Source organism: Cetorhinus maximus, chromosome 20 (assembly GCF_964194155.1).
Source record: "Cetorhinus maximus chromosome 20, sCetMax3.hap1.1, whole genome shotgun sequence".
Lineage (NCBI taxonomy): Eukaryota > Metazoa > Chordata > Chondrichthyes > Lamniformes > Cetorhinidae > Cetorhinus > Cetorhinus maximus.
The window spans coordinates 50,300,362-50,323,997 of NC_135898.1; the positions used below are offsets into that span (position 1 = coordinate 50,300,362).

General features: G+C 44.2%; 1 protein-coding gene across 5 annotated transcripts in view; it reads left to right on the top strand.

Annotated features, from left to right (window-relative positions):
- The window catches only part of shtn1 (shootin 1), a 99,015-nt gene extending 77,267 nt beyond the window's left edge, over nt 1-21,748 (top strand). For 3 of the 5 annotated variants that reach the window (XM_078564650.1, XM_078564651.1, XM_078564654.1), the window contains 7 exons: nt 4,170-4,316; nt 5,101-5,254; nt 6,569-6,671; nt 8,475-8,554; nt 16,762-16,859; nt 18,011-18,073; nt 21,498-21,748. In XM_078564650.1, coding sequence (XP_078420776.1) covers nt 4,170-4,316; nt 5,101-5,254; nt 6,569-6,671; nt 8,475-8,554; nt 16,762-16,859; nt 18,011-18,073; nt 21,498-21,641 — 789 coding nt within the window. In that variant the 3' untranslated portion in view covers nt 21,642-21,748. Of the gene's footprint in view, nt 1-4,169; nt 4,317-5,100; nt 5,255-6,568; nt 6,672-8,474; nt 8,555-8,740; nt 9,805-16,761; nt 16,860-17,991; nt 18,074-21,497 lie in introns of those variants that run through there. The other 2 variants (XM_078564652.1, XM_078564653.1) reach the window with 2 other exon arrangements.
- The last annotated feature ends 1,888 nt before the right edge of the window (nt 21,749-23,636 follow it).

Consider the following 23,636-nt stretch of genomic DNA (forward strand, 5'->3'; position numbering starts at 1 on the left):
TCTGGCCAGAGCAGGAGTTTCCAGGATATGCCCAGCTGTCCCTTCTCCTCCCTGTCTACTTGCCTTCCTTTCATCTTCCCACCTTCTATCCTTCTCAGGTTTGTGGGGACGACAGAAAAGGGTTTAGATTTATGGACCAGCTCATAATCGTCAGTCATCTCTGCTGCCTGTCTAACTATTTTAACTCTCTGGTCTTCAACATGGGGTCTAATTACAGGGGGAAGTGAATTTTTAAATTCTTCCAAGAGAATTATTTCTCTAAGAGCTTCATATGTTGTCTCTACCTTTAATGCCCATATCCAACGGTCAAAATTACTTTGCTTTACCCTCTCAAACTCAATATAGGTCTGCCCAGGCTATTTCCTTATATTCCGAAATTTCTGCCTTTATGCCTCAGAGATTAACTCATATGCACTAAGAATAGCCTTTTTTACTACTACATAATCCACCAATAGATATCTCTTCTGAAAGTGAAGCATAAAAGTTCTACCCACCAACCTATTCTGTAAGAGCCATGTCCAGGTTTCACTTGGCCACTTCATTTGCTGAGCTACCTTCTCAAATGAAATAAAGAATGCCTCTACATCCCTTTCCTCAAACTTCAGAAGAGCCAGTACAAACTTAAACATCTCGCCACTAGGCTTTGGTTAGAGGTTTCTTCATCATCAGAACATTCCTCAGCATCAGAGGCCTCATTTTTAAGGCCCAGCCTTTTAAGCTGGTATTCCCTTTCTCGTTCTTTCTCTCTTTCCTTTGCCTCTCTTTCTTTATTCTTCATTCTTTAGTTCCAGCTAAATTCTCTTTCGTTTTCCTCTTCTGCCCTTTCTCTTTTCTTTTCTGCTCCTTCTCTTTACTTTTCTTCTCTTTCTCTTTCCTTTTTCTTTTGCCTCCAGCCTTTTCAATTCCAATTCTCTTTCTTTTTATTTTTCTTTTGCCTCTAATTCAAGTTTTCTCAGTTCCTTTTCATGTTCAAGTTGCTTCATTTGCAACTGGATCTTAGCTAACTCAATTGGCTCACCCCCTGGAGAATGTGATCTCTCTGGTATCCCTTCCAATTTCAAATGCTGCACTATTATTTCAACTAGGTCTGCTTTCCTTGCCCCTTCAGGTAATTCTAACTGCAGCACATCCACCAATTCCATTAGCCCACTCTCGGTTAATTTCTGTAAACTAGTCAAGGTTACATCTTCCATCTGTAAAAAAGCCTTAGCAACTTCCAACACTATTTTAGTCTACCAATGTATAAGAAACCTAGTCTCTGTCCTTTTATCTCTTACCAATTATTATTCCACATCCAATCAGCCACTGTCCGCATTTCAAATCCCGCATTTATGTTACGACCGGGATGGGAGGAGTGCGCAAATTATTCTAACTATTCTGCAGGCCATACCATTAATTTAAATGTTTAATTTTCTCACCAAAATGGCCAATTGCTAACCTATGCCTCCAACACCTAGAAGAAAAGAATCTCTAACCAGGCTTCTTTCAAAAACTCAGAATGATTAATTTAAAACAAAACTTCTTTTAACAAGTTGCAAGTGCTGGATAACACATAATTGTTAATACACTATCTAACTTTTCCTAAAGAATTCCTCCAGCACACACGCAGACACAAACAAACAAAGGACAAACAGATAGAGGACAAGTGTCCTGATCTCATCGAGCACTCGCGCGATATTTCAGCCTTCGGATGCATATGAGAGTCGGCAGCATGCCCGCCAACAATTAAGAGGCCTATTAAGACCATTAACCTATTAATCAACTGTGATTTTTTGCTGCCCATCCAACGTTATGTTTGGCGGGTGGACAAATTGCCAGACAGCCTTTACCTTTTTGGGGAAACCTCATCCAAGGATGGGACAAGGTTTCTGATATTAATTTTTTTTAAATGCACAGAATTTTCACCTGGTGTATGTTCCAGTGACTGATTCTGATGCATGGGCATTTCTTCCTGGTTTTTACCGTCTTTATTTTTGGCATTTAAATTCTTCAACTCCCTGAGGAAGCTTTTCAGCGCTCACCCTCTTCCCACCCTGACCCCAGCAGTGCTGAGCCTTTCAGCGTGCCTTTCACACGGGCTGGCTGTTAATTGGCCAGGGGCCGATCGTGGTCAGGGGTCCATTCCCCAGCCTCTTCCGGGCCTGCCGAACTAAAAAACCTGCCCAGAATCTCTTTGCAGAGATGGGCTTTGGAGGATGGGCATTATAAAATAAAGGATAAAGTTCACAGGGTCTCAATGCTGTCGACCTGGAGTTCTCTCGTGTGCTGGTCCCGATGGATGCCTGGATGTTCTCACCACTGGTCTCAGCCTTGCAGGTTCAAATGCAGACTGGTTACAATCAGATGACGGTTCTCTGGCTACAGCCAGACATAATTATAGGCAAGGTGGAGAGAGAGAGGGAGCCAGTCAAGGTAGCCTTCTTTCCTCAGCTTACTATCCAACAGGCTTGCCTTCCAAACAAGCAGGTTCACAACTTTTAAGTTTTTTCCTCAGCCATGTGTTTGCCTTTTTGTCTCCCAGCTTTTCATTAATTAAAGTGCTTTGCAGTTCAACAAACAAACAACTCCTTCTCAAGTGCCATATAGGTCAGGTGATTTCTCGGAAGAGGCTTGCTTGTTTACAGTTCCAAGGTGAACTTATGACCTTTTTAAAAAAATCCCATGTTGGCATTCTGTTATAAAATATAATTTTCATAATATTGTTGTGATTTATTGTAAAGGTAGGTTAATAGTGGGGTTTGGATTTGTTTCTCTGTGTGAGGTTGTGTGTGTGGGGCGGGGTTTAATTGAATTAGAGGAAGCTGGTCTGGAGCTTTTGAGTTATCAGAAGGGAAGCTAGGTTTGAAATGATAAATATGCAAACATGGCTGAAGTTTTATAATGTGAGGTGTGAGGGACAGTTGCATTTTTTAGATAAACCAGAGTCATGAATGTCAAAGAGATGGTAAGGTGTTACACTGAGCCATCAGAGGCTAAGCCAAACAGTGTGTTTATTTTTCCTAAAGATTACTGATAATATGAGCACTATGGAAGATTTATATTATGGAAAAAGTAAAGTTGCAAAGACATATTGGAACAGTGGAATTTACATTAAAAAAGGAGAAATCTGTATAAAGGAGATGAGGTTATGTGTAAGGGAGAAGGAATTCTAAGATCTAACAAGTGAGAAAAGCCTCCAGCCTCTATCTACCAAGCTGTTGTCTACAGGAACCGAAGCTACGAGAATTCACTTTGAATATCACTGTCCAGGGTATTGTGTGCTTTGCCTGGGTCTGTTGAAATCTATGTTGTTTTACTTTGCCTTAATGGAGGTGTAACTGGGAGCTAGATTAATTAGGAGATCTAGGAGTTATTATAGTAGTCATTTTATAGACCTATGTATGTGCTTAAAAACCTTTTTTTTCAATTAATAAATGTTTAATTCAGTTTTGTAAAAAAACCTCTAAGTCCTGGTGGGCTCATTACTAATGAATTCAAGGCACGCATTTTGAAATAAAGTACAAATTGCGAAAACAGTTTTGGCAACTGTTTCAAGTGTCCTCTGGGGTTTGAGCAGTTCAGCATTTACCATCCGCTATGCCTTAACAATTCACAGGTCCAGATCATGCCAAATCCTTTCATTTTTTAAAATAACACTTCAGTCTTGAGAGATATGCTTCTAACATTTTCTTCCAGGACCCCTCCCTGTCCCCCTCCCCGTTTCCTGCACCTTGGGACACCTTCCTTGGTAATGGCGCTCCAGTTCAGGTCAACTGATCTCCAGTTTTGCGCTGTTTCACGGCGCACAGGGCCAGTACCCGGCCTAAAGATGGTAAAAGACACCAACTATGTGTGTGCAGCCACTTCCCGGCCTGTGCATGTGCAGTAGGCCCTGGGCGCTCTGGGAACTGGAGCTTCCAACCTCTGAGCTAAGTATTCAAATTTTGTAACAGAAAGACCATGTGACCTGCATGCTGCTTGGTGCCATTCCCAGACATTAGCTTTGAGATGCTCAAGACAATGAAAATGACTCACTAGGTAGGCAAGAACAAACTTTGAAAAGTGCATAACAAAGGGAACAAGATCACCAGTAGTCATAAACTATTTTAGTTTAGCTGAAAACTAAAATAATGATAATGGATTTGGGCAGAAATTTGATTGCATTTTAAAATTATTTGTCTTTATTGCAGATGCTTGTGGAACAAAAGAAACTTAAAAGGCAAAGTCAGATTCTCATTCAGAAGATGGTGCCTAATGAGCAGCTCATGAAAGCACTTGATGACTTGGCTATTGTGACAGAGACTATAGAAGAAGAGAGAATTCTGCATGAGAAAAAGGTAAGATGCCCATAGCACATCATGTGAGATTAATCCTCGAATATGTATTCATTTAATAGAAATGTATTTTTAAATTTATTCTTGGGATGTGGACATGGTGTGGTAAGGTTTACATTTGTTGCTGATTCCTAGTTACCCTTGAAAAGGTGAAAACCTCCCTTGCTAAACCACTTCAGAGGCCAGTTAAGAGTCAACGTGTTAGTGTGGGATTGAAATCACATATAGGCTAAACCAGATAAGGCATGTTTCCTTCCCTAAAGTACATTTGTGGACTAGATGGGTTTATATGACAATCAGACAGTTTCATAGTCACTTTTATTTTTGCCAGTATTTTTAGTTCCAATGTGTTTTTTGATTGGATTTCAAATTCTCAAACTGCTGTGGTGGGATTTGGATCCATGTTTAGTTTATCTGTCCAAACCTCTGGATTACCAGTCCAATGACAGATCCAGTGCACTATACTTACAATAAGCATGATCTTCCAGCACCACAAATTTTATTCAGTATGTTTTTCTGTCTTTTAAAGGACACTTATTTGATTTATACGGTTATTTGGATTGACTAATTAATTTACAAATTGTTAACTTGCCGATATTAAACATCAGAAGAACATGTGAAGATGCATTGCAGTTTTTAGTCGAGTACAGGAGATAGTAAATTTTAGATACTGTTAATATGAGATCGTAGGAGACATAATGAGAGAACTTAAAGACATTTAGAAGACGCATGCAACATAGCACACATCGTCAAATCCAGTGTAATCCTTTTCTCCTTATGCTGTCAGCTAAAGGAGATGGAGGAACAATTAGAAGATTCTACCCTCAAGAAGGAAATAAACTCACTGATGAAGCAGCTTGAATTTCTCAAAGAAGACAAAGAAGAACTCGAACTCAAATGCCAAAATTATTACCAGCAAGTGAAGGAACTGAAACACACCAGTAAGTATTCTGCACTGTAATGTAATATAGACTTGCAATAATACATTTTAACTTGGTGCTAATACAAAAGCAAAATACTGCAGATGATGGAAACCTGAAATAAAAACAGTGTGTGCCTGAAGTACTCAGCAGGTCAGGCAGCATCTGTGGAGGAAGAAACAAGGCTTAATGTTTCAGGTCAATGACCAATGTGCTGCTTAACCTGCTGAATATTTGCAATATTCTGTTTTCATTTTTATAATTTTGTTCTAGACTACACAGATCCAGTTTGAATTCTTGAAATTATTTGCGAAATCATTTGAAAACATTGTCAATTGCTCCCCCACAATGTTTGTGGCACTTTCAGCTTTTTGATTGTAGTACTAAATTGGAATTGCTGTGCCAACATAAAAACTTAACATTTTTTCCAATTTCTTTTGAAATTGTGAATTACAGGACCATGATGCAGTGGTATGGCATGTTTTCCATGATATGTTATTTATCGGTTTTACACATTGTGCAACAACTCACATTTATATTGCTTTCCTCACATTCAGACAGGCATCTTAGAGCTCTTTATAATAGGAGGAGAGGGATTCAGTGGGTATGGGCATGAGGAACGGGCGAAAATGGAGAAGCTATGGATTACTAAAGGTATAAGCAAAGGGGATGATTTTGGGGAGGTTTTTGAAAGCAGGAAGACAGGTGGTAAGCTAAAAGACAAATAGTTCAGGGAACGAGCTGGAGCATAGTAGATGAATGGATGATCATCAATTGTGATGTGGAGAAAACATGATTCAAGATAGGGCTTTTTTAAATGATCAGAGCATGTAGGAGTAGAGAATGGGAATAGGTCTTGAATGTAGAGTGAACTAAACAGTGCTTTGAGAATGAGATCAAGAACTTTAAAATTGACTTGCTGGAGCACAAGAAGGTAGCAAAGCTGGAAGATGGCAGAGTTGATGGGCGTGTGGGACTAGGTGCAGGGAAAGATGTGATCTGCGACATTTTGGATGAACTGATGGTTGAAGCAGGGATATTGATTAGGAAGGTACTGGAGAAATTAAATTTTCAGTGGTGAAGGAATGGACAAGGGTTTCAGCAAAGGCAGAGATGGGATGGTGACAGGCAATGTTGAATGGTTAGAAGTAAGTGTCTCTGGTAGGGCAGAAAATATGGCAGAGGATGGTGAGCCCAGTGAGCACAAACACAGAAAGTATTCACTTCAGTGACTCAAATCTAAATGATATATCTCTTCACAGAATTTCATTACTATTTTCAATGACTTGCAGCTACTAGTACCGTAGGATTTAAACTCTGGTACTTCTGTTACAGTTGATGAACTGCAGAAGCAGATCCAACAAGCAGAAAACTCAATACCGTTGCCGCCTCCTCCACCTCCTCTTCCAGTGCCATCACCCTCTTCAAGTCCTCTCAAGTAATAAATCTTTTTTTTCCTATTCTCAATTTTAGAGATAATGAAATAGACTAATTTCACAATGGATTGGAGTTTCAAAATAGAATGAGTGTCTTACAACAAGATTTGGGAACTATTTAACAGTATATTAAATGCACAAGCATTCCATTTACTATTATTTACGCATTAACATTGTACAGTAAAGTTAATTTCATACAAAGGGAATCAATTATAGCTATTGTAAGGTTGTAACATGATCATAAGAAACTTGAGAGCTATATAACTTCATCAATACCTCTCTATAAAGCCTTGTCATCCTAAGCCACTTGTGGCTGGAATGAATGATTGATCTGTTGGGTAGTGGCAACACCAGACTCTGTATACCGCTGGATATCTCTCGCAGCATCACTACTGTTCTTGCTGGCCTTCGGACAAATGCAGTGCTAAGGTAGAACCAAATGAAATATCTATTGTCGTGAGAGTTTTTGACAATAGGAAGGGAGGTGCAAAGCTGCAGTGAAGATAGTTCCAGGTCACAGCCTTGTACATGCCTCAAATCATCCACAATCCTACTGTAGAGAGAGTTCAGAATCTAGAAGGTTGACAGTGCAGCAAATGACCTTTCTTTTCGAAGAAGCCTTTGATGCAATTTCCAATTGATATCCACAATGTGAATCTGCCTGTTATGCCTGTAATAACAAGCTAAAAAAACATAATTTACGAATTCCATGCAGCAACATGCAGAAATCCACTTACTCAACACAATTTGCTACAACACAATAAACATTCAGGAAATGTGTGGAGTTTTGCAGTCCTGATGTTACTACTTGACAATCTCCAGGCATTACACAATAATTTCCAACCTTAGAAATTTTTCTAAAGCAGTAATATCATGAATCTGTACTGCTGATGGCAATGAGTATTGGAAATTCAGTGGCTATTGACTGTAGTTATCTTATTCTAGGCACTACATTTTGAAAATTTAGGTCTGCTTTGTTAATCAGATTCACGCCAGTTGATGAAGTCAAAACTAAGATACACAGCCTTTCCTTGCTGAGAGAGTTTATTGAATTTGTTCAGTGTCAACACTCCTCACCTCCACCCAGTGTCCCAGCTATCCCCTATTTATATGTGTTCAAATACCCATCACCTGTTTCCCTTAACAATGTAATTGACATTAACACATCCTAACAATGTAATTGATAAGACATTGACATACTTACCTCACCATTTTCTAACCACTGAAGAGATAATTTCACAAACATATGCTGCTGGTAGGCAGGAGTGAAACTTCCCATTACCAGGGAGCATTCATAAAATTATACCTTAGATGATGGACACTAGACACTGTAATAGGATATTTCTTGGGTTTGGTATGAATTTTTGTGGAAAATTCCTTGTAAAGCAACATGTTTGTTAAAAAAGATGAATCTTACCATAAGAAGAATATTTGAAATGATTTGAAAAATATGACATTAATAAACATTGAATAAGATTTGTAACGTTAGACAACAGGATTTTTCAGCTGTTTCTCTTAAAACCTGGTAGAGGTGATCTGCCTTTTTACAGGAAGCCATGCGTACAGGTAAGGCCAGTTAAAGAATTACCTACTTTTTTTCTTGGTCTTTCTTACTTGCACTGGCCATGAGCATGTCTCCCCCCACAGGGAGTGTATAATTGTAGAATTAGCCAGAATTATTAGCATGATGGTCAGTTTATTATCGGTGAACTAAATTGAGAAGTTAGGTATTGCACCTTTTGCAGAATAACTTATGTTAGCATCTGTATGGAGGCTTAAAGAAAAATATATTTATATTTCAACAGAAATCTTATGATGATCATCTGTAAAAGACAGAAAGCATCCAATTTATCTGGGTTTGAAAAAGCCCACTCAAAGGAATCAGGTAAGCAACAGTTTCTGACGTATTGCACATATGTATCATTAAATATGCTTTTAAAACTAAGTTAAATATTGGTTAAAATATAACTCAGATCTCCAACGTGAAACTTTAATTACTTAAAATTGCATTTTATTTGAATTGGTTAGCACACCGATGTCATCTGCCTGCTAACTCTATGTTTTTATCAAGAACAATACTTGTGATGTCCTTTCATACAAGTTAAGAAAACGTCAATGTGCTGAAACAGTCCACGCCCATTGACAACATCCAGGCTTGGGCTGATAAGTGGCAAATAACATTCGCAGCACACAAGTGCCAGGCAGTGACCATCTTCAACAAGAGAGAATCTAACCATTTCCCCTTGACGTACGATAGCATTGACATCAACCTCCTGGGTTTACCATTGACCTTATTGGACCAGCCATATAAATAGCGTGGCTACAAGAGCAGGTCAAAGACTGGAAATTCTGCAGCAAGTAACTTGCCTCCTCATTCTAAAAAGCCTGTCAACCATCAATGAGGGACAAGTCAGGAGTGTGATGGAATACTTGGCTGCATAAGTCCAGCTCCTAAGTGGCAAGTAACATACGCACTAGACAAGTGCCAGGCCATGACTATCTCCAACAAGAGAGAATCTAACCATTGACCCTTGACGTTCAACAGCATTACCAGCACTGAGTTCCCCACTGTCAATGGCCTGGGAGTCACCATTGAGCAGAAACTGAACTAGATCAGCCTCCTAAATGCCATGGCTACAACAGCAGGTCAGAGGCTGGCTACTCTGTGGCGAGTGACTCACTTCCTCATTCCACAAAGCCCTTCCACCACTTAGGGTGCACAAGTCAGGAGTGTGATGGAAAACTTTTCACGTGCCTGGATGAGTGAAACTCCAACAACAGTGAAGAAGTTTGACCATATCCAGGACAAAGAAGCCTGTTCGATCGGCACCCCATGCACCAACTTAAAGATTCCCTTAAAGATTCCGGCGCAACAAGGCTGTAACTTTCCAAGGCCTCTTCAACAGCATGTCCCAAACCCACAACCCCTACCACCTAGAAAGACAAGGGCAGCGGAACACCACCCCAAATACCCCATCAGCTCACGCACCATCCTGGCTTGGAAATATTTTGCCATTCTTTCATCATTGCTGGGTCAAAATCCTGGAACTTCCCTACCTGACAGGACTGTAGGAGTACCTTCACCACATGAACTGCAGTGGTTCAAGAAGGTGGCTCATCACAACCTTCTCAATGGTAATTGGGAATGGGCAGTAGATGCAAGCCTTGTCTGTGACATAAACATTCTATAAATGAATAAATAAAAAAAGCTGCTGCTGCTCCTGTTGATTTTATGCTGTTTTCCTGCTCTGTTTCCTACTTTGCAACAGTATTCAAAGAGTACTTTAAGTATTTGGTTGTAAAATGCTTTGGGATATCCTGAGGCTGTGAAGGGAGCTATAAATGCAAGTTTTATTCTACTCACACTGTGACAATCTTTGTACGTGTTGTATAGAGTTTGGTTAGTTTAACCTTTTTTTAGTCCAATTTTGTTGTGACAAATATCCCAAAATAGTTACAAGCTCTGGTAACGTAATGAAGTGTGCTCCCAATTCTCCTAGCAGCATGTCCTTCTACACTAGAAAAGCATTTTCTGTTGCTGACTGTACACAATGCCAATGGCATATTACAGCTGTAAATAAGAATCACAGGGATATTTTATCACACACTTTTGTACCAGTTTGAAAGAAATCAGCTTTTTTGTATCCATTTTGCAATTTTTTCTTTTAAATAGGAAAGTCACTGCAGGTATTTTAATGACTTCATTCAGCATCTAGGGTGTACAGGTTGTGAATTATACAAAAATGCTCTGGAGTGTTAAGCCTACACAAACATGAAGCATAGGGTGGAATTTTCCGAGCCCGCTGGCGACATGCGCGATAGGTGACGTGTGTGGAAAATATGGCGCGACCTGCTTCACAACGGCGTCTGCTCAGCCCGCTGACGGCGGGTCGTGTTTCCTGCCATCAGACGGCGGGAGCTAATTGTAATACATTAGCATATAATTAAAAGTCCATCTCGCCAGGTTCTTGGAACTTCACCGTATCGTCCGTCCACATCAGCGGGAAAGCACGCCAACGTGTTTCACAACAGCAAGCAGGTGACGTGCACTTGGTGGCCTTCACTTTGGAGGACCTGAGATGAGTGAGCAGCAGCTTCTCCACAGCTCACACGTTGTTTACAGGCCTCAGGGGTGCCGGGGGGGCAGGGGCAACTGATGCCTGACCCCAGAGGCGGCTGCTGAGGGGCGGCAGATGTCCGGGGGCAAGTGCTGGCCAGCCTCGGAGGCACCTGCTGAGAGGGGTGGGTGTCCGGGGGCAAGTGCTGGCCAGCCTCGGAGGCGACTGCTGAGGGGGGTGGGTGTCCGGGGGCAAGTGCTGGCCAGCCTCAGAGGTGCCTGCTGAGGGGTGGGGGGTGTCCGGGGGCAAGTGCTGGCCAGCCTCGGAGGTGCCTGCTGAGGGGGTGGGTGTCCGGGGGCAAGTGCTGGCCAGCCTCGGAGGTGCCTGCTGAGGGGGGTGGGTGTCCGGGGGCAAGTGCTGGCCAGCCTCGGAGGTGCCTGCTGAGGGGGGTGGGTGTCCGGGGGCAAGTGCTGGCCAGCCTCGGAGGTGCCTGCTGAGGGGTGGGGGGTGTCCGGGGGCAAGTGCTGGCCAGCCTCGGAGGTGCCTGCTGAGGGGTGGGGGGTGTCCGGGGGCAAGTGCTGGCCAGCCTCGGAGGCACCTGCTGAGGGGGGTGGGTGTGCAGGGGCAAGTGCTGGCCAGCCTCGGAGGCGACTGCTGAGGGGGGTGGGTGTGCAGGGGCAAGTGCTGGCCAGCCTCGGAGGTGCGTGCTGAGGGGTGGGGGGTGTCCGGGGGCAAGTGCTGGCCAGCCTCGGAGGCAACCATTGTCGGTGGGGGTTTCAAGTGCTTCTCTGGCGCTGCATCCCGAGCACAGGAAATCGAGGTGGGGCGTGGGGGGTGGGGCAGGGTAAGTGAGGGAAGTGGCCACATTATGGGCACCTGTATAAACTGACCATGAACTCTGCAACTGAGAGAGTTCAGGCACAGCCACAGTGATATGATGGGGTCAGGCCTCTATCCTGCCGGCCCACGCAAGCATCACGGAGGCACCAAAGGGCCACCAAGCACTGTAGACCTTAGCCCCTCGCCGGCCCCCCCATCCCAGCACAGACTTCGAGTCCTCCACCACTTTATTGGACCGTGGAGCAGTTGGACTGCACACATTGTACAATCTCCTCGCCAACACTGGCCATGTAGCAGTCACTGCTCACAGCCCCTTGCAATCTCAGCATCCCGGTTGGGACCAGTGTCTCCCATGTCGCAGGTTGACGGGGCAGCCATGCAGCGCACTCATCTCTAGCCATCCGAGGGGTGACCAGCACTCTCCATGAAGCATTAAGGGGCGGTCACACAGGGTCAGGAAAGGTGCTATGTGCAGCCATGATAACCACGTCTCTCTCCTTCATGCTGCAAGAGGACCACGACAGGATCATGGATCCTGGTGACCTAACTGTATGCCTGATGGTCTACAGAGACCGTAGAAGATGGAGGAGAGAGTGACTGAGGCCCCTGGCTGCACAAAGGCAGGAGTAGCAACCTCATGAAGAAGGGGCAGCAGGGGCTCCTGCACACGCTGCCCAGGAGCGACAGCGAGCCGTGGCTGGTCGGCGCCTAGTGACACGCAGGGTCTATAGACGCCGCCTGCCATTCCTGCAGATGAATGATAACCAGTGTCGCTAACGACTGCGCATGTCTAGGGACCTGGTGGTTCACATCTGTCACTTGCTGCAGGACTTGGCGCCAAGGGGACATGGAGGGCATCTGCTGCCAGTGGCTCCTTTCAGGGCTGCACAGGTGACCTCTCAGATTTCACAATCCGCCACCCACAAATGCATCCATGAGGTCACGGATACCATCTTCTCCATGGCACACAATTTTGTGCACTTCACCCGGGACCAGGACAGCCAGGATGCAAAGGCCATTGGATTTGCCCTGATCTCAGGATTCCCACAGGTGCAGGGTGTGATTGACTGCACTCATGTGGTGCTCAGGTCTCCATTGCTACACTCAGTGAACTTCATCAGCTGCAAGGGCTTCCACTCACTGAATGTGCAGCTGGTATGTGACCACCAGAAACGCATCCTGCAGGTATGTGCACAGTTTCCAGGGAGTGTGCACGACGCTTACATCCTGAGTCGCTTGCAGATCCCTGCAGTCTTCCAGGGTCCACAGAGGCTGCAGGGTTGGCTCCTTGGGGACAAGGGCTACCCGCGGAAGGCGTGGCTAATGACACCCGTGAAGCGGCCTCAGACTGCAGCAGAACAACGCTATAATGAGGCTCAGGCAGCAGCTCTCAACTTGGTGCAGCAGACCATCGGGATGCTGGAGATGAGGTTCCAGTGCCTGGACCGGTCTGGTGGAGCCTAGCAATACAGTCCGTAGAGGGTGTCACACATCGTTGTCATCTGCTGCACCCTATACAACCTGGCACTGCAACGGAGTGAGGAGCTGGCTGAGGAGGAGATGGAGGAGCTGCACGTGTTCTCCAATGAGGAGGACGCTGACAGGGATGAGGGTGAGGGGGTCCTCGGCGGTGATGACGAGGAGGATGAGGCTTTCGCACTGGCTGGGCGAGGCAGGCGCACTGGGAGGCCCTCATAGCTGCCAGATTTGTGGAGGAAGATGACCATATCCACTGAGGTGCCCCCGTAGGAGTTTATTGACAATAGTGAACAGTATGTGCAAGTGATCAACACCTGTGCCCAGGCTGTGCAACTACTTTTACCTAACTTTCCTAACCCTGCCGCTACGTCTTGGTGCTCCCCTGACATCCACAGCGGAGGTGGAGGCAGCCGGCTGATAGTGACACCCTGTCTGCGATGACCTTGGCGGGTGTCCTCTGGAGGGCAGAGACTTGGAGGGCTCCGGCCTGCTTTCGGGGTCCTGCTGTGTGGCTGTGGCACCCTCCTCAGCCTGTGAAGCTGAAGCTGCGGAGGTCACAAGATGAGGGGAGTCAAATGGGCTGGTCACTGGATGACCCCGGAGTGTGCATCTGCTGATCTTCCTCCCTATGGGTGCCGGAGGGCCTCAGCTGACTCCGTGAGCGGAAGGGGTAGCTGGAGTGAGATCGAACTGCCCAGCACCCCTCTTGCATGCAGACTGTTGGAGGCCAGCTATGGCATCAGTGATGGGGTTAAGCCTGCGCAGCAGTGCAGGAGTGATGTCCAGGACCAAGATCTCCATGGCGGCCGCCATCCTGCCAGTGTAGACCTTGGTGCGTTGCAATGCCGGTGCTATCACCTCAGCCTGAAGACGGATGGACTCCTCCATCGTGCCTTGCAATCTGAGGAGTGCAGAGGACACCCCTTCCTGATGTTCCCGAGCTTGCCTTTGCAGCTCCAGCAACTGTGACATGATCGAGTCCAGAGGTTCATCACCTGACTCGGACTCAGCAACATTCTGGCCTCCAACAGTCCTCTTGAGTGCCGGGGACCTGGGAAGTCCCTGCCTCCACCTACTGTGGATCAGACAGTGCAATGTGCTCACCAGATTGTGATCCCGAGGCTACTCTAAAGCTAGGTCCCACCGAGGTGTGTGTCTCTGTGCTGGTGGAGGTTGTGGGTGAGCGCTGTGACAGGACTTCAATGAGGGTGCCTCCAGATTCCTCCTCTGAGGTTTCTTTGGGGCATGATCGGAGGCTCTTGGTCATGGAGTCTGTCGGCTGTTTGGCAGATGTGCCTGCGAAAGCAAGGGGAGATAATTAGTGACTGGCAGTGGCCTGTGAAAGAGGACACATCACTCACGGAATGGTTGTCTGATGGATGTTGCACTGCTGGATCCTCGCTTGGTAGAGCAGCGCCAACCTCACCATCAGCACAGGACCGGTCCCGGTCATCGCCGGCCAGCTGGATGGCTCTGTTTTTGAATTCTGTCGGAATTTTGATCTCCGGCATCCCTACACCCGCCTGCGGCTTTTCCCTCCTGTTGTGAGCCAGTTTGTCCTGCATGGGTAGAGATGGGGAGAGTGTATCAGGACGCCTGCCGGGCCAGATGATAAGTCTGCCTGGCCTGTGTGGATGGTGAGTGGTCCCATGGATGAGATGAGGGCAATGACGGTGTGTGTGAAAGATTAAATGGTGTTGTCCCTTGCACTGGCAGTGAGTGAGGGCCCTGTGGATGTGTGATGGGCTTGTAAGTGTGAGAGTTGGGAGTGATGAAAAGAGTGACTTACCCTGGCAGAACGGAGGGGATCATTTATCCTTTTGCGGCACAGGGTGGCTGTCCTCATCTGCAGGGCATTCGTGCTGACCACCACTGCCACTGCCTCCCAAGCTGGGTTGGTGACATTGCTACCCATCCTGCGGCCAGAGCGAGGGTAGAGCACATCCTGGTGGGCCTCACGGAACCCAGCAATCACTCAAGGGGCCTATCGTTGAAACAGGGCGCTGCAGTGTTTTATGTCTTTACTGGCCATGTCTCCCAGGCAGCGGTGGTGAGCTGGTGGTGATGAGCGCTTTGCCGGCAGCTGCCTTTTAAATATGGTGGCCGGCGTGATGCAACAGTGGGGTGATGGCGAGCGGGCAAATGAGAAGCCTGCTCACCATGGAAACGGTGTGTTTTGTGGAAGTGTATAAATAATGAGGTGGGTTCGGGACGATACGGCGTGAAAACCCACCATTTTTGTCGGCGAGTAGGACTCCATTTTAACCACTCGCTACCACGCTTAGTGCGATTCTGGGAAAATCCTGCCCATAATGTTTATAAGTGTGCGTGCAGTTTAAGATAAAGATACATACCAGTTGTATGTGTGAGTAAAAACAAAATACCGTGGGTGCTGGAAATCGGAAACAAAAACAGAAAATGCTGGAGCTACTCAGCAGGTCTGGCAGCATGTGTAGAGAGAGAAGTAGAGTTTATGGCCTGAATTTTTCCTCCTGAGTTGCAAGCACAGAGTCAAGAAAATTCCTGGCTCCACAGACCCAACTCAGGCGGAAGAGCCCCGGGTGGTCTGTTTTTCATTCCAGGGGTGGGAGGGGCAGATGTTAACAGGAGTCCGGCCCGCCACCCCTGGAGACAGTGTGGGGGCAGCCACAGGGGCTGCTGGGCACTGAGGTGGGCTGTGCGAAAGGCTCGCCTTGGTCCCAGCTGTAAAGAAAACCCCAAAAAACAGCCCCCCAGCACTCTCCCCTCACACGCCCCCACCCCCAACATACTCCCCATACCCCATCCATGCCAACCCAGCTCATGCCCCAACCCACCCCCCATGGCCCCCTCATTCCCTCCATGCCACCTTATGCGACTCTCTGCACCCCCACCGACATTCATAGCCCATATGCCAACTTAGTATGATAATGTTAGGTTGTGAAATCATTCATGCAGCATAAATCCTATAATAGTAACCCTCAGACTTATTTCAACAGTCGAGTGAAATATATTTTTAAACTGTAGCATGTTTTATTTTTTAATTTAAAGGTCTGGAAATTTAAATGCCTCGACAGTTCCCTTGACAGCTTGACAGCTCCAATCAGCTTGACAGTTCCAATGGGTTTATCAACTTTTTACATGCATTGACATCTGCTTTTAACAATCCCACAGGGCACCTAACCTCTCCTAAAGGTGTCTCTGGGCCTGTCCTAAATGGCACCCTGTCTCTCCAAAAAACTCCCAACAGCTTTAGACCTTCTCCTGAAAGACCTAAAGCCCACAAGTCATGTTTTAGACATCACAGTTACAAAAATTGGATCTGTTTGAAGGCAGCTGCACTTTTACATATACAGCTGCCTCTGTGAGCCACAGATGTGCAAACTACAACCCAACCCCATTTGCCCCCCTGACAAAAATGGGTGGGTGCCAGGTTTGGGATTGGGAGGTGGGGGAGGACTTCTGGAATCATGCCTCTGGCACTATTTTGGCTAAACTGGAGATGCTCTCCATCTTTACGAAAATTCAGGCCTCTGTTTCAGGTCTGTGACCCTTCATTAGAAATTTCAGCTGATATAAGGTTTCAGGTCCGTGACCTGAACTCTCTTTCTCTCTCCAGAAATCCTGTCAGGCATGCTGGGTATTTCCAGAATTTTCTGTTTTTATTTATTTTATATGTGAATAAATTATTTTCTGAATATTATTTTTCAAATGTATGAGATAACTTTTCCTACAGGACAGCCTTTAGAAGACCTGAAGAAACAAGCGGTTGATGAAATGATGGATAGAATTAAGAAGGGTGTTCACCTTAGGAAAGTTGATCATACTAACAGGGTAACTCAATAGTTATTATAATGTATTTTAATTTGAAACTTGTGATGCTTTTCTCTTCCTTTTGAAAGTCCAAAACCTATGCACAAAGTGATAAAATAACACTTATATGAGGCTAGACAACCTCAAACAAGTATGCAGCAGACATAATTTTGTAGAATTACAGGTGTAGAATTAATCATCAGTCTCTGTGGTGAATGGGGGAAATAGAAATCTCACACTGGCGCTTTAGAGCATGTTCACCATTGGAATTATCTGAGCTGCTTTCTTTCAATTACTACCAAACATGAAGGCACAGAAACTCCACGTGGCAGGGCGTTCAACATACTGACAAATCCCCAACAGTTATTTATATAGAACAAAGTTCATATAATGATAACTGATAGCAATGATTCAAGTCAACAACTGCAGGAGCGCTCATACATTATCTTTCTTCATTCCCTTCTATTCATAAACATTCTGACTTGCGCATTATGTAATCAACTTCCCAGGGAGCAGGAGGTGCTGAAATTCCTCTTCCAATGGCACAATCCTTCAGGATCATTAAGATGCACGAAGCTGTCACTGGATTTAATCACCTTAGTCCTGGCTGCATCAATCTATTATAGGGTTGTACATAATCTATTTTTATAATATCAAAAAGTTATCAGATTCCTAATAAACATAATTGAAACTGAATGATACTAGAAACACTTCTAAGCTATTGTTAAAATTCTTAACTATATAAATTCATGGAAACATTTGAAATTCTGAAACAAAGTGACATTCGCATTCCTCTTTTGTTTTGTTTTCTGTTTTTTTCCAAATATGTACAATGATTTGTACTAACTAAGCTTTCTACCAATAGACATAATTTTGTTTAATTCAGTAACTACCAGATTAGTCAAGATCTTGCATGGTTTAAAGGTCAGTGTAAAAAGCAAATCACAAACATATAATTAACCCTGAAGTGTTACTCCCACTGTTTTAGTTTCTGAAAAGGTTTTTCACCAAAGTTCATCGGTTTGTTCTCTTTCATTCTCCCCATTTTCCTAATAGAACAGTGCACATTATTATCCTTTAAAGACTGTTGGCTACAACCATTAATGCAACTAATCAGTTTTGCATCTGAGTGGTCTGCTCTTCTTGGTTACAGTCTGCTTGCTTGTTTCTAGACTCTGCTGATTAGGAGTAAACCTCCAGAAGAAAATGCATTACAGGAGCTCCGAGGGATGTTGGTAAGTCTGAAATTTAACTCCCAAGTATTTTTAAAATTCTTCTCTTTATCTACTTCCTTTCTAACTGTGTGGCTAGCCATACAGCTTATTCACAAACCCTTGCAAATACTATTGTCAGAACTACCTAAAAGTGACCTGGGTCAAATTGGCCCTTTTTCTGTAGGTGCGGTTCTTCCAGCCTCTTAGTAATCTCTCCTCACATGGACCAGCAGTATAAGAAATCAGGAAGTTAAGCACTGTGACTCGAGTTTGATAACTACAGACTTTGCTTGGATTACTTATAAAGTAGCACAATCTGCCTAACCAGTCCAGTGCAAGAGAGGTGACCTGATGGTTGTGAACGAACAAAATAAAAAGGGTTACTACTGTTAAATGTATGGTGCACAGACAACAGATGCTATGTGTTAGGCTTGGACTCTGATGTGTTGTCCATAGTCCAAATTGATTCACTGCTTTGTACAATAAATAATGGCAGAGTGAAATAGGCTTCCTGTTTTCGAACACAAGTACCGCAGCTTGGAAAAAAAAAACCAATTAGGAAAAATTGTTGCCTGTTTGTATGTGTGGCGAGGGGTTTTATCTGTCTGGGAAGCTGCTGGATTAGAAAACTCAGATGTAACTCTTCCAGTGATAGTGTGTAACTGTGCTATGCAAAGGGTAAGGTTCCAGTTCTAATTTCAGTTCATTGCTGATTGGTTCATCTTAGGAAGGGTGGCAGTTAACACATTGCAGTTGACCTTAGCAACAATGGAGGGAAAATTACTTCCAAGTTCTCAGTCCTGATTTGTCATCCAACAATCTGTGTTAAAATATGAATGAACACAGATATTGGATGAGGACAGGGTTGGGACTCACTGTGAAATCCCTTATGACTGAATAGTTCACCAACAATTATTTTTAGACTCGCACATAAAGAATGACCAAATGGCGAGGCTTTGGAGTACTCCTGTTATCATTGGAACCATATCCTAGCAGGAGCTGGCCACTTCAGGATTGGAAAAGGAAGGGGGAAAGAAATGAAAATGAAATTCAGACCAAAATGGGAATTTGAATTTTGGAGTCGGTTATCGTATTCAGTCTGAGTTTGTAATCATATTGTTTGGACATGATGTTAAGCCAAAGCTGCAGCTGCTTGTTCTGGTGGTTCAAGTGGGCGTTAACAATCTCATAGCACTTCTTGAAGAGTGCAGGGAGTTCTTCCAACATCCTGGCCAACAGCTTCCTTCAACATCACACCAAAAAATAGATTGGTCATTCATCTGTTGCTGTTTGAGGGATCTTTCTGTGCACAAAATGGCTGCTATTTTCAACTACATAACCATTCCTGACATTGAAGTAATTCATTATACATGAAGTACTTTGAGGCATTTCGTAAGATGTAGTAATGTTATAAAAGTGTAAGCTTCTTTTAATTTTTCCATATCTGTTTCAATCAGTGTTAACAGCATCGATATGCAAATAAATATCAACTGCATTCTAACTCTAAACTTCTTGAGCAAAGATCCTCATTCATAACCCGTGAATCTCATGATTTGTTTCCATGCAGATCACAAACATTTATGCCCTTTAGTGAATTTTCACAAATTTCAAATGCAATTTATCAGTTTCTCACAGTGCTTATTCTTAGCAGTGGTTACAATGCTATGAGTTGTGATGTGTTAATGTTCACAAAAAGCGAAGAGTCTAACTACCAGGAAGCCACATTCTGACCCATAACGTGCTGCCATTGCACTGGGTAGACATTGCTTAAATAAGCACAATTGTCTCTAATCTCAAGTTCAACACCTACCTGTGCACACTTGACTATTTAGGCGTGGCTGATACTCAGCAATGTATCTGTTTAAAACTCTTGTAGGGGTGCTCAGCCTTGTAAGATTACATGACCTTCTGTATGTCTGCTTTGCCCTTCGCCAATGCCACAGTAAGATATCCAACCTCCAGGCTCTTTCTACCTTTGAACATGCATTCTCTCGAACTCTGATAAAGTGCTACATATTTTGTGCTCTGAGACTTGGGTGGGCGGGATTTTCTGCACCTGCCCGCCGCCGGAATCTTCTGGTCCTGCTGCAAGTCAATGGACTCCTGGCTGGGGAGCTGCCTCCCCCGCGACAGGGCCGGAAAATCCCGGCCTTTATCTACTCAAAGGTTATTTTTAATCTGTTTTGGTAGTCCGGTTAAGCTGTTGAACAGTGACTCGATTGCCCAATTCAAAAATTGTATTCCAAGAAACACGTTTGCAAAGCTGTTGGAATCTTGAGGTTAGAGATAATTGTGCAATTTGTTTCATTATTTGTTCATGGGATGTGGGCATCGCTGGCTAGGCCAGCATTTATTGCCCATCCCTAATTGCCCTTATTCAGAGGGCATTTTTTAAGAGTCAACCACATTGCTGTGGGTCTGGAGTCACATGTAGGCCAGACCAGGTAAGGACAGCAGATTTCCTTCCCTAAAGGGCATTAGTGAACCAGTTGGGTTTTTACAACAATTGGCAATGTCATCATTAGACTTTTTAATTCCAGAATTTTATTGAATTCAAATTTCACCATCTGCTGTACATTACCCTGAGTCTCTGGAATACTGGTCTGGTGACAATACCACTATGCCACTGCCTCCCCCATGTTGTTTGCAAAATTTATGTCTATTGTGGTGGTAGACATAACATGAGTCAACATAAAATAATCCAACTGTGTTCGATTTCGGTATTAAATTTTGCAAGTTAGCCCATGAAGCCCACTATGTTCATTTTTAAAACAAATCCTGCTTTTCTTGGTCAGTTGTAAATTTTAATCGTGATTTTGCAAAATCTTGCCCTATAAGCTGTGCTCTCCAGCAGTAATTCAGGTTGTAACACTGATGTGAAAAATGCCATTATTGTTCTTTCATTCCATGACATTACAGGGACTAACTTGTGCTCTGTAATTCTTTGCAAAGTTTCAACTAGAAAGATTTTTTTTGTATGATGTAGTATTCTGTGGAGAGCTATGAAAACTGCAAGCCGGACATTGTTACCTTATCCTGAATGCATTGTAAGAGGGATCAACAAGTTATCCCTAATTGCCCCTCATGAGCTGAAAGTGCAACTTGCAAGAAAGTTATTTTTGGTTAGAACATCAGGCAAAGGCTTTCCCTTGTAATTAAACTATAAATATTCTTCTTTAAATATGCGAGAGTTCCCCTATAAGAGAGGAAAGATTCCAGAAAATGAAACGTGTCTGAATGCTTTATTCACAAATTGCGACAATTCCGTATTGCAGCGGACGCTTTAATGTGACCCCTTACTGGTTTGCAATCTGAACTTGAGGATTTTTGCTACCAGTTAATGACGGTAGCTAACCAAAACTATCAGGGACTGAAGATGTCCATGTTGTGTGCGCTGAATTTAAATTGTGCTTTTTGTAATGGATTTGTTTTCTTTCTCTTGAAGAAGTCTAGCAAAGTTGGAACACTGACAACAATTACTCAGGTTACTGAAGAAAATGAGCTGGAAAGAGTCTTACGACACAGAAAGACAGCAGCAGAAACTAATGCTAGTGGCAAGTTCTCAATAATCTCTGCTTGTGATCCATAGCTATTGATCCTTCAATATGTCCCTAATCACTTGGTTAGCTGGTTGTTATTATCCAAGTTTGACCATTTTATTCCACTTATGACATTGGGAATAAAAAAATCTTGCATCACTAACATTTTATCTTGTGTGGAATTTGTAACCTTAAAAACCCAAATTTTAATTTTCAACTTTGAGAATATAGGGTTTATTTTCTAATGTGACAGCAGCAATTTTCTGAATTTAAGTATTCATTACCATATTTTTTCATTTATAAATGAACTGGTTTTAGTGTAAGAAGTAATATAAGAATCAAAGCTATTTTCTGGATAATTCACTTCCTAGTTTTCAGAGTTAGCCAACATTTATTTTCACAAACAATTGATGGAATAACTTGAAGTTTTGTCACATCCTTCCGCTTGACGTTGAATTGTGTCAGAATACGAAGCTAGCAAATGTGCAGAAAAAAATGGAAGGTTGTTGTTATTTCAGGTTTACCACACAACACAGTGGATATAACACAACAAAAACAAAAATAAAAACACCTGGAAAAACTCAGCAGGCCTGACAGCATCTGCGGAGAGGAATACAGTTAACGTTTTGAGTCTGTATGACTCTTCAACAGAACTAAGGAAAAATAGAAGAGAGGTGAAATATAAGCTGGTTTAAGGGGGTGGGGGGGTGGGACAAGTAGAGCTGGATAGAGGGCCAGTGATAGGTGGAGATAACCAAAAGATGTCACAGACAAAGGGACAAAGAGGTGTTGACGGTGGTGATATTAGCTAAGAAATGTGCTAATAGGTGACATTAAGGGTAGAAAGCAGGACGAGCAAGGTACAGATAGCCCTAGTGGGGGGTTGGGTGGGGTGGCGGGGGGGGGTGGGGTGGGGGGGAGGAGGATTGAAATAGGCTAAACGGTAAAGATAAAACAATGGATGGAAATACATTTAAAAATAATGGAAATAGGTGGGAAAAGAAAAATCTATATAAATTATTGGAAAAAAGAGGGCGGAAAGGGGGTGGGGATGGAGGAGAGAGCTCATGGTCTGAAGTTGTTGAACTCAATGTTAAGTCCGGAAGGCTGTAAAGTGCCTAATCAGAAGACGAGGTGCTATTCCTCCAGTTTGTGTTGAGCTTCACTGGAACATTGCAGCAGGCCAAGGACAGACATGTGGGCATGAGAGCAAGATGGTGTGTTGAAATGGCAAGAAAGCGACAGGAAGATCTGGGTCATGCTTGTGAACAGACCAAAGGTGTTACGCAAAGTGATCACCCAGTCTGCGTACGGTCTCTCCAGTGTAGAGGAGACTGCATTGGGAGCAGCGAATGCAGTAGACTAAATTGAGAGAAGTGCAAGTGAAATGCTGCTTCACTTGAAAGGAGTGTTTGGGCCCTTGGACGGTGAGGAGAGGGGAAGTAAAGGGGCAGGTGTTGCACCTTCTGCGGTTGGTGCCGTGGGAGCGGGTTGAGGTGTAGGGGGTGATGGAGGAGGGGACCAGGGTGTTCCAGAGGGAACAATCCCTGCGGAATGCCGTCAGGGGGGGTGAAGGGAAGATGTGTTTGGTGGTGGCATCATTGTGGAGTTGGCAGAAATGGCGGAGGATGATGCTTTGAATGCAGAGGCTGGTGGGGTGATAAGTGAGGACAAGGGGGACCCTATCATGGTTCTGGGAGGGAGAGGAAGGTGTGAAGGCGGATGCGTGAGAGATGGGCCGGACACAGTTGAGGGCCCTGTCAACCACCGTGGGTGGAAAACCTTGGTTAAGGAAGAAGGAAGACATGTCAGAGGAACTGTTTTGAAAGTGGCATCATCAGAACAGATGCGACGGAGGCGAAGGAACTGAGAGAATGGGATGGAGTCCTTACAGGAAGCAGGGGATATAACACAAGCCATGCCAGCCTTAAATTCGGAAAATGAACTTGTCAGAAATAAGTTTAATCGAGTACGGTGGCGGGCGAGTAAAACGTTTTACCCACCGGCTGCGATGGCGAGTTTTCACACCGTATTGTCCCAAACCT